The 11,322-nt window shown below is 36.7% G+C and overlaps 1 protein-coding gene across 1 annotated transcript; it reads right to left on the reverse strand.

Moving 5' to 3' along the window:
• Positions 1 to 8,993: 8,993 nt before the first annotated feature.
• Positions 8,994 to 10,886, reverse strand: LOC123856672 (olfactory receptor 52P1-like). Its single transcript, XM_045892815.3, has one exon. The coding sequence runs from the start codon at positions 10,174 to 10,176 to the stop codon at positions 9,229 to 9,231; it is 948 nt and encodes a 315-aa protein (XP_045748771.1). The 5' UTR covers positions 10,177 to 10,886; the 3' UTR covers positions 8,994 to 9,228.
• Between the last annotated feature and the right edge of the window lie 436 nt (positions 10,887 to 11,322).

Consider the following 11,322-nt stretch of genomic DNA (forward strand, 5'->3'; position numbering starts at 1 on the left):
TAGAGGAAATAACTTATATGCAAATAAAGTTGTAGAAAGTATAAATATGGTATATCCCTTATCTCCTCCCACCAAGAATCCCAGAAGTCTGAGTTCCAGTTGAGAAACACTGTAATAACATAATAAAATTCCTATATAAATTCTTAGTTCATCAGTTTCTTCCCTTCTTTGCTTTTTCCTCTTCTGACCTTGAATCCTAGGGTGGCTCAGGCTCTGTATAACAATCTTAAGACTGGCAACTGTCTCTATTTCTTAGAAAAACTGAAAGGATTGTCCTGACCCATGGATATTCTTCTGTTTCTAGGCACCAAAACACTTAGTATCCGTCTTCTGACTCTTGAGATGGTCCAGAGAGTTACTTTATATCTACTTGCTACTTCAAAGCATTTATTAGTAGTAGTAACTTGGTTAAGCCCATCTAATCACTCATCTGAATAGGATATAATGTTGGCCCCCGGCCTATTGGAGTTACAAAATAGAGAAAAGTAGTGTCCTGAGAAGGGCTTGGACCTCTAACCCTGCTGGGAGAATGCTTAAATAGTGGATATCAGAAGGGAAAGGGAAACCAAAGGACCCTAGAATGGACCTTCAAGTGAGGAGAACAGGTGGGCCTAAGGAGAAGATGAGACAATAGAGCAGTACATGTTATGATGAACCAGCCATACAAGAATGAAGGAGCAGAGAGTGCAATGATCCTGGCCACCAGGTATAATTTTTCCTGTATTACAAGGTCAGAGAGACTACAACTAAGAAAATTGTACAATAGCTTAAATTAGGGTAGCATCCCTGATATCAGCAATTTCCTGTTAGGAAGACAGAGTTTGATATTTTAGTTTCACTAAGTTGAGAACAACTGGTAACACCTCAGACTTTAAACCTTCAGAAAAGCTGTGCCTTAATAGTACATCCACATACTAAGGGCTTTGATCTTGGAATAAGAGAAAAATAGAATAATAAAGTCTGAAAGCCTGAAGTTAAACCTCTTAGGATAAGATCTTGACCCATCAATAAGTAAATTATGCCTGCTAGACAAAAACTAAACACTCCTCAAGGCAAGATAACAGGATCAAGAGATTTTTCAATACATCATTTACAATGTCTATTATAGTCTGAAAAATTACTATACATACCAAAAAAGCATAATCAAGAGGAAAAAAAGCAGAAAGAGACTTCTTATAGATCATATTTTGGGTTACACAAACATTTTCTCTTTGTGTTTGGAATGAAATATTAAAACATATTTTAGCATAACTATAAAAACAGTTTAAAAAATACAAAGAAGATGGATAAATAGGTGACCGTTAGTATGCAACCTTCTTGGGAGCTTCCCAGGTGTAATATGAAACTGGCCCCTGTACAGAGAAGGCAAAGAAAGACTGAAGAAAGAGGCAAATAACTCCAGATTGGTGGGTGGAAGATTTAATAAGCAAGGGAACTTATATATGAGGCTTGTCTTGGGTAGCCACAAGGTGAGTTGATCTCCACATCCACCCACCAGAACCTTAAAAGTTTATATAGAGGCCTTAACTGGGCTTAGTCATGTATGCCATCCAGATGATCTCAGACACCTTACTCTCTCAAGAATATGTCCTTGGAACAGGTCCCACTGTGAGAGTGGTAGGCAGAGCAAACAACCCCAGGACAGGGGAGGAGGTGAGGAGCCTCCGATTGCCTGGGTCCAGTGGTTCTTCTGATTACCTCCTGATGATATAGGGATTTAAGGAGAAATTTAGAAACTGCATAAAAGAATCAAATGAAAGTTCTAGATCTGAAAATATATCTGAAGTAAAATCATTGTTGGGGATAACATCAGATTGGATAATGCAAAAGAAAAGATAGAGAACCTGAAGACCAAGTCAATAAAAATTATCCAGTATTCTATTAACCAATTAATAGAAACAGAAAAGAATTTAAATAGAATGACATTTGGGTCTCTACCAAGTAGTCTTACATATAAGTGATTGAAGTCTGAGGAGGAGAAAAACGGGTCAGAAAAATACTTTGTGAACTAATTAAAAACATTTTCCAAATTTGATTACAAAATTACAAAAGTAATTCACAGATCCAGGAAATTCAGAGTCCCAAGCAAAATGAATACAAAGAAAATTACACATTGACACAAAGTCAAACTGATGAAAACTAAATACAAAGAAAAAAATGTAACCAAAGCTTCTGAAAAAAGATATTTATGGGAATAATAAGAATTATGAAAGACTTTCATAAGAAAAAAATGAGGTAAAAGAACAAAGGGCCAATGTATTTAAAGTGCTAAAAGGAAAAATAAACCTGTCAATCTAGGATTCTATAGCTAGCAAAAAATTTTTTATCAAAAATACATTTTAAGTAAGAATATTTTCAGGTAAAAGCTGAGAGAATTTCTTTCCAACAAACTTATACTACAAAAATGTTAAAGAAAGTTTTTCATGTTGAAGAGAAATACTATATGAAAATTTAGATCTAGAGGAAGGAAAGAAGAGCACTGAAAATAGTAAATATATGCATAAAATAGTTTTATTAAATTCTTTAAAGTAGTTTAAATAAGTTTTCAAAGTTTATAATGTATACAAAATATGTGTAAATATATATTTTATGTAAAATATATGTTAAAAATAGCACAAAGGACAGAGTAAATGAACTGAACTGTTTACTATTCTTATGTTTTACATGAAGTGATATAACATTAATTTAAGGAAGATTGTGATAAATTAGGGATATATAGGGTAAGCCCTAGAGCTACCTATACAAAAATAATAAGAAGTACAGCTAACCACAAGTAGAGGGGATAGAATGGTATTTCAATATATGTTCAATTACCCCCCCAAAGCAATATAGCAGAAATAAAGGACAAAGAACAAAGGAGGCAAATACAAAACAAATAGTATGATAGACTTAAACCCAAGTATATTATAACACTAAATGTAAACAGACTATATATTCCAGTTAATAAGCAGAATTTGTCAGACTAGATACATAAGGCCCAACTTTTTGGTCTTTACAGTTAAGTATAAAGCCACTGACAGTTTAAATGTAAAAGGATGGAATATGATGTACTATACAGTTTAAGAAGAAAGTTGGTTGTATAAATCAGGCAAAATTGACTTGAAAGATTACCACTCAAGATAAAGAGGATCATCTTATTTTATTTTTTATTATGTTATGTTAGTCACCATACAGTACATCATTAGTTTTTGATGTAGTGTTCCATGATTCATTGTTTGCATATAACACCAGTGCTCCATGCAATCCGTGTCCTCTTTAATACCTGTCACTGGGCTAACCCATCCCCCCACCCCCCTCCCCTTTAAAACCCTCAGTTTGTTTCCTGGAATCCATAGTCTCTCATTTTATAATGCTAAAATGTCAATTCAAATAAAATGAAAACAGGGAGGCAAACCATAAGAGACTCTTAAATGTAGGAAACAAACTGAGGGTTGCTAGAGGGGAAGTGGGTGAGGGGATGATGGGCAATTGGCTGATGGGTATTAAGGGCACTTGATGTAATGAGCACTGGGTGCTATATGCAACTGATGAATCATTAAATTCTACCCATTAAACTAATAGTACAGTATATGTTACCTAAATTGAATTTAAATAAAAAAAATTTAAGGAAAAAATATATAAAAATTATAAATGTGTATACACTTAATAACAGATCTTCAAAATACACAAAGCAAAATTGACAGAAATAAAAGGAAAAATAGAGAAAACCATAATTGTAATTAGAAATTTTTAACAGTCCTGTCAGTGACTGATAGGAGAGCCAGATAAAAAAAATCTTTAAAGATATGGTAAAGTTGATCATTGATCAATTTGATCTACCTGATAATCATAAAATACACTCAAAACATGAAGAAATATTAATTTGAAGTAGACATGGAGTATTTACCCAGACAGACTATATCAGGGCCATAAAACAAGTCTGAATACATTTTGAATACATTTTGAAGGGCTAAAATACAGCCTATGTTTTCCAACCGTAATGGAATTAAATTGTAAATTAATAGTAATAATAAATAAGATCACCAAGTATTTGAAAAGTAAATAACACACTTAAAAAATAACCAATGGGTCACAAAAAAGTCATAAGGGAAATTAAACAGTAGTACAAAATATTTTTACACAACATATCAAAATTTGTGGGATACAGCTAATGCAATGCATAGAGAGAAGCTTATACATGTGAGTTTTTAAAAATCAATGGTCTTAAGTTTCCACCTTAAGAAGCTAGAAATAGAGGAGCAAATTAAACCCAAAGTAAGTAGAAGAATGGAAATAAAGAGCAGAAATTAAAGAAAAACAAAAATAAAGCCACAGTCTGGTTCTAAAAATTAATAAAACTGATATACCTTTCTCCCCTACCAGCATGACAAAACAGGACGAAGTAAACATGAATAACCAATATAATAAAAGGTGACAAGTCCTACAGAATTGAAAGGATAATAAAAGGATATTATGAGTAATTTATAAAATTATAAAATTTATAAAATTGTTATATTATGACAATTGTTATTTTGACAATCTAGAGAAAATGGAAAGATTGTGAAAATAGAAAATTTGAATAGTATTATTCATTAAAAATTAAATGTAAAATAAAAAACAAAGGAAAATTCAGACCCAAATTTCTTTCCTGTGTAATTCTATCAAATATTTAAGGAATAAATAAATGTTATATGAACATTTTCAGAAAATAGAGCAATAGGGAATACTTTAGTACATTTTAGGAGGTAAACAAAACTGATATAAGAACTTGACAAGGAAATTATAAGAAAGAAAATTACAAGATCAGTATCTGTCATGAACAGAGAGCCAATTATCCCTATCAAAATATTAGCAAACTGATTCCAGCAATATACAAAATTGATAGTACATCATAACCAAGTAGGATTTATTCCAGAAATATAAGGTAGTTTAACATTTAAAAATAAGTCAACTGGTATATTCCATTAATAGAATGAAGGAGAAAAATCATGTGATTACCTAACTCTATTAAAAAAAATGATGACCAAATTCAACACATCTGGATAATTTTCAACAATGGTAAAGGAAACTTATGAAAAACCTACAGTTAACATGATATTTAATTATGAAAGATTGAATACTTTCCTCCTAAGATCAGAAACAAGGCAAGGATGTTTGCCTAATTTTATTGAATATTGTATCAGAGGTCCTAGCCAATATGAAATCAGAAAAAAATAATTTCTACAAAAAATATTACTAAGGTTTGATTATGTTTTCTAACAAATTGACACACACATTATATATATATATATATATAAATGCAAAGAATATGGAACAGCCAGAACAACTGTGGAAGTACAGTGTTGGAGGACTTATACTATTTCCTTTCAAGATTTATTATAAAGTTATTAAGACAGTGTTGATATGAGGATATGAGATTGATATGATAATCAAATAGATTAATGAAAGAGAAAAGAAAACCCAGAAATATATCCACACATAAAGAGTTGACTGATATTTGATAAAGTTGCCAAGGCAATTCAATTTGGAGAAGAGTCTTTCCAATAAATTCTGGAACTGAATATACATAAGTGAAAAAAATAAATCTTGATCTCTACTTCACACCTTATACAATTATTATTTGTGTTGGGTTACAGCTAAAATTATAAGTTAAATCTGTAAAACAAAGCACTAACCATGAATAAGATTGCTAATTTTGAGTTTATAACTAAAATTTATTTTATTATGTTCAGTTAGCCAACATATAGTTCTCATAAATTTTTGTTGTAGTGTTCAATGATTCATTACTTTATATGCAACTAAAAATTTCTTTTTATCAAAGAGATATACAAGAAAATCAAAAGGCAAGCCACAAAATTGGCCAATATTTTCACTATGTTTATATGACAGATGACTTGTATTCAAAATATATAAATGGCTAGTACAAATCAATAAGCAAAAAATTCAATAAAAAATGGACAAAAGATATTAACAGACATTTCATAGAAGGTGTATGCACAAACAGTAAATGTATGAAAAGTTGCTCAATGTCGGTCATCAGAAAAACGCAAATTAAACCCACAAATTACCATTTTACCATTGGAATGGTTAAAATAAAAGAATGGTAGTTTCAAGGATTTATCAGGATGTAGAACAACTGAGAAGTGTTATACAACACTTGCGAGAGTATAAAATGGTACAATTACTTTGGAAAACAATTTGGTAGGTTCTATTAAACATACATTTACCTTATAACCCAGAAATTCTACTTTTAGTTTAAGAAATATTCAAAGCAGCTTTATTTATAATAGCAAAAAAAAAAAAAAAGGAAGCAACTCAAGTGTCCCCAAATAGTTAAACTTTGGTGTATTCATGCAATGGAATACTAGCAAATAAAAAGGAATTCACAACTCATGCACACAATACAGATGAATCTCAAAAACATGTTGAGCCAAGGAAGTTGGACACATAGAATATATATTATAGCATTCCACTTATATGAACTTCTAGAACAGTAAGTTTGATCCAAGGTAATCAAAATCAAACAGTGGTTTTCTCAGTGGAGGACCCCTAAGGGTTTTACCTGGAAAGAGCACAAGGGAACTTTCTGGGATTATAAAAATATTCTGTATCTTGATTAAGGTGGTGTTTATACTGATGCACATGTTTGTCAGATATCATCTAATTATATATTTAACATATGCATTTTATTTTAGGTAAATTATACCTCATTAAAAAATAGTTTTGGAAAAATAAATCAACTGTAACCAATGGTCCCAAATAGAGTATAGCTGGTTTTCTTGATTTCCCCCATAATTTGAATTAAGTATCCTGGAGACTAGAATTTATTGGCCAATCTGAGGTCTCTAGTTGCCTGGCAACCTGGGCTGTTTGTGGGAAAATTAAAGCTACTAATTTTGAGCCCTAGAGTGAAAGAAGAATTATTATGGTAACACAGGAGTCAGAGTACATGGGTGGGGGATTTTGCTGAGGTCTCCTATTTAAGTTGTCACCAGGGATTTATCTTCCTGAATCATCATTATATTTCCAAACCCTAGAAGAGTGTTTGTCATGTTGCATATTCTCAGTAAGGTCAGTGATATTAGGGAAAGAATTATCCCCTCATTCCTAGATTAAATCTTATTAGATTTTTGTTTCCAGGGTCTAGATTTATAGGAACTTATTGGATAAGGGGTAAACAACACAGAATTTAGAATTAAAAAGATCTGAATTCTGGCTCTGATATTTACTTGATTTCTTGGGCAAGTTATTACCTTCCTAATCTTCTGCCTTGGACTCTAAATTGGAGGTAATTATGTGCCTTCATCAGATGGTTATGAAACTCTAAGAAGATGATGCATATTCTTGTGAGGCACTGCAGAGTGTTAAGTTAATCTACTGCTATAACTGGATGAAGTTCTGATGACCTAGGTCTTCCTGAGCCTGCTAGTGGCCTTCTGTGCAAGCTCTTCCCTAACTTACTAGAATGCTTTGCCTGAAAGCCAAATACCTATTAACTCCTTACCAATCTGAATGTAGATTCTTTTTTTTTAAAGATTTATTTATTTATTTATTTGAGAGAGCGAGAATGAGAGAGAGTACATGAGAGGGGGGAGGGTCAGAGGGAGAAGCAGGCTCCTCGCTGAGCAGGGAGCCCGATGTGGGACTCGATCCCGGGACTCCAGGATCATGACCTGAGCTGAAGGCAGTCGCTTAACCAACTGAGCCACCCAGGCGCCCCTGAATGTAGCTTCTGAGCAGGGATGTCAAAACCAGAGACTCTGCGAACTCTGGATCCTAATGGGCCTTCTAATCACAGCCATCACTTTAATTTTTAAAACCTGCTCTGGAGGTCAAATTGGACTGCTTTCTCTATTTTCTCTCCAAAGAAGGGGTGTAGTCTTTTCCCTGGACATTTGAGGCTTGGTGGCAGCTCCACATGGCCACTCCCAGGGAACAGACTTGATATCATCTAGTCTGAGACTTTGTTCCCACACCTTACACCCCAGGCATCATCGAAGGCTTCTGAGAAAGTGGCCTTTCCTATGTGTAGAGATGTGGAATGAAAAGAGGTGGGTACTGGGATCTCTTCCCTGAGCAAGTTAGGTGTCCTTACTCAATACCCATGGTCCCTGTGCTTATCCTAATCATATTTCTTTAATTTGGCTAATTAAACTAATTTATTTCACTGTTGTCTCCCTATTGTCATTTTCCTCTGGCTAACAGTTAACAGTCTTCACAAGGACTTTTGACCTAATCAAGTCCATACCCCTAGATTTTTAGCATACTAAATGCTCAATGAAAAGATGAAAATTCTCACCTTCCTAGATTGACATTACACTTTGTTGCATATTCCTCTGTACAGTGGACACGGTTGTCCCTATGGTCCATTGCTGAGTGTTCTATCTCCATCTCTCTGCTTCTCTTCTCTGTGTATGTGTTTCTCCTGTCAAAGTTGGAGTTCACTGAGGGAGGTATTCATGTATCCATATCAGAGTAGGAACACCTGACTATGGATGAGGATTTTTTTCCTTTTCAGATCATCAGTCATATCTTTCTCATTTTATCAAGGTCTCCTAGAAGGTAGGAGCCATGTCAGAAGAGCAGTGTGGAATTCCCGGGGAGGCTATCATCAGCTTGATGACCATGTTTCCCAATAGACAGGGGATCCCTAGGCTTTGTAACCATATCTACATCACAAGTGGGAAATATATGATGATTCTTCACCCATCAGACTTGTGCTTTATCTCCTTATTGAAGTAAGGATACCACTGAGTGTGGGTTTTTCTCTCTCCACCATGCGGGAAACTACTGGTCTCTTAACAATTGATGTTGGTTCACAAATTGGCTCCCATACACAGAGAGCAAGAAGAGACCAAGGAAAGAGGCAGGCCACTCCAGATGGGTAGGTGGCAGGTTTAAAGAGCAAGGGACTTACTTAAGAGATTTGTCTTGGTGGCCACAAGATAAGTACCCATCTGCCAAATCTTAAAAGTTTATGTAGAGGCCTTAACTGGGTTTAGTCATGTATAAGGTCCAGATGGGCTCAACAATACCTTACGCTCTCAAGGCTGTGTACTTAGAGCAGCTCTCACTGTGGGAATGGTGGTCAGAATGTACATTCCAGGGACAGAGGAAGGGATAAAGAATGCCCAAATACCCCCAGCCAGCTCACAGGTTAACTGGTGGTCACATCCTCTCAATGGCCTCCTCCAACAATTGCCCAAGGCCTAAAGGAAGAAGATAGCTTTCCAGGGTGGGGTTGAAGACTTAAGACTGAACAATGCCCTGCTTCATCAGTCGGAGGGCTCCACCCCGGATCTGTTTGGTCTTCATGCCATAGATGATGGGGTTGAGCATGGGTGGTAAAACAAGGTAGAGGTCAGCCAGGAGGATGTGGATGTGCCGGGGTACATGCTGGCCAAAGTGCTGTGTGTAGAATGAAAAGAGTCCTGGTGTATAGAAGAGAAGGATGACACCAAGGTGGGAGCCACAAGTGCCAAATGTGTTAGCCCTTGCTTCTTTGGAGGAAAGGCTTAACACAGCCCAGAGGATGAGTGCATAGCAGACAGCGATGCAAATGGAGTCTGTGCCCACCACCAGCCTGGCAGCAGTGATGCCATAGATGTTGTTTGGCTGTGTGCCCCCACAAGCCAGCTTCACTACAACCATGTGCTCACAGTAGGAGTGGGCCGCAACTCGGCTACAGTAGCTCAGCCTTGCCAGTAAGCAGGTGAGTGGGGTCATGAGCCCCAAGCCACGAAACACAGCAGCAGCTGCCAGCTTGCCCACAGTCTCTGGGGGCAACAATGACCCATAGTGCAGTGGCCGGCAGATGGCCAAGTAGTGGTCAAAGGCCATTGCTAGCAGGATACCAGATTCAACAGCTGAAAAGCCATAGATAAAGAACATCTGGGTAGCACAGGCCCCAAAGTTGATCTCAGTAGCATTTGTCCAAAAAAGTGCAAGGAGCTTGGGCACAGTAGAAGTGCAGAGTACCAGGTCAATGATGGACAGCATGCATAGGAATAGGTACATGGGCTGGTGCAGGGCAGGCTCTGATTGCACCACCAGTAGCACTGCCATGTTGCCAAGCACTGCCAGGGCATACATGGAGCAAAAGGGAAATGCAATCCAAAAGTGGGATGCCTCCAGGCCAGGAATTCCCATGAGCAGAAAAGTGTTTGGGTTCTGATGGCTGTGGTTTGTGAACTGCATGGTCAGGTCCAGGTAGGGTGGGTGGAGAAGACTTTATTACCCTGCTCTAAACCCTAGGAAGCCCTGGGAGATGAAGCCATTGGGACTCATTCTTATGCTGTGGCTGAAACAAAGTGGGCAGCAGAAAATATTTGAGTTAGAGCTCATGAGAAACATCCAGGATAAGAAGGTTGTAGAGCATTGGGAAGTGATGCAAGGCAGGAGGTGAAGTTATCATTACCAGGGATCAAAGGAGTCCTTTCCATTTGTGTCTGATTCAGTGATGTCTAGGCTGGGGCTGTAGGGTGAGTGGCATGGCTATAGAACTATCATGGTGAAGGTAAGTGATTAGAGAATCTTACCAGTCTTCTGTCTGCCTGTGAATCCTATTCTGCCTATACTCTCATTTCTTTCTAATCCATCTGCCTATGTGACAATAAAAGGGTGATGTAATGATGAAAGGTCAGGCAGATTGGATGGAAGACTCAAATATAGTTACTTTTCAAGATGGGAAGATCAGGACTGAGAAGTAATAGAAAGGAAAGTGGGGGGACGTTCAATGGGTTTTTCGGGCACTGAGCCCATGGTTACTCATGGATGAGACTCAGAACCTGACTTCTGATCCAGAACAACCTTTACATGGTGAGGGCCTGAGTCTCTTATAGCCTGCTAAAGCCATAACATTGCCTGGCTCATGTTAGTACTAGGATCCTGTGCTTGTTGTAGGTGTCTGTATGGATACTGGTAGAAACAAGTGAGATCATGCAGAATTGGTCAGTGGCAGAGGTCAGGCTAATTTGGCCATAATATGTGATCTGATAAAGTTATTGAGGGATGAAAACAGTCTCATAAAAATCAAAGGTACATAAAGATGGTATGAGAAGTGACTTTTAATCACTGGGAACACAATTGTTAACTGTAAGCAAATGTTAACAATGTCCACCACATCTCTTATCCGCACTTTCTATATCCCCTGATCTTCCCTTACCTACATGTACCTTCTCGTTACTCTCTTATCCACTAGCCAGCGAGTAATTGAGAATTTAAGAAAGAATTTGATTAAGTAAGAAAGTCAGGAAGGGGACAGTAGAGGGACAAGGGATGAAAAGGAAAGTTGAGAACAAGAACCAGGAATAGACATAGGTGAGAGAAGAGTACCTTTCTCAC

This window comes from Mirounga angustirostris, unplaced genomic scaffold, assembly GCF_029215605.1.
Source record: "Mirounga angustirostris isolate CCGP_5_RB_7025 unplaced genomic scaffold, mMirAng1.0.hap1 SCAF_13, whole genome shotgun sequence".
NCBI classification, from domain to species: domain Eukaryota; kingdom Metazoa; phylum Chordata; class Mammalia; order Carnivora; family Phocidae; genus Mirounga; species Mirounga angustirostris.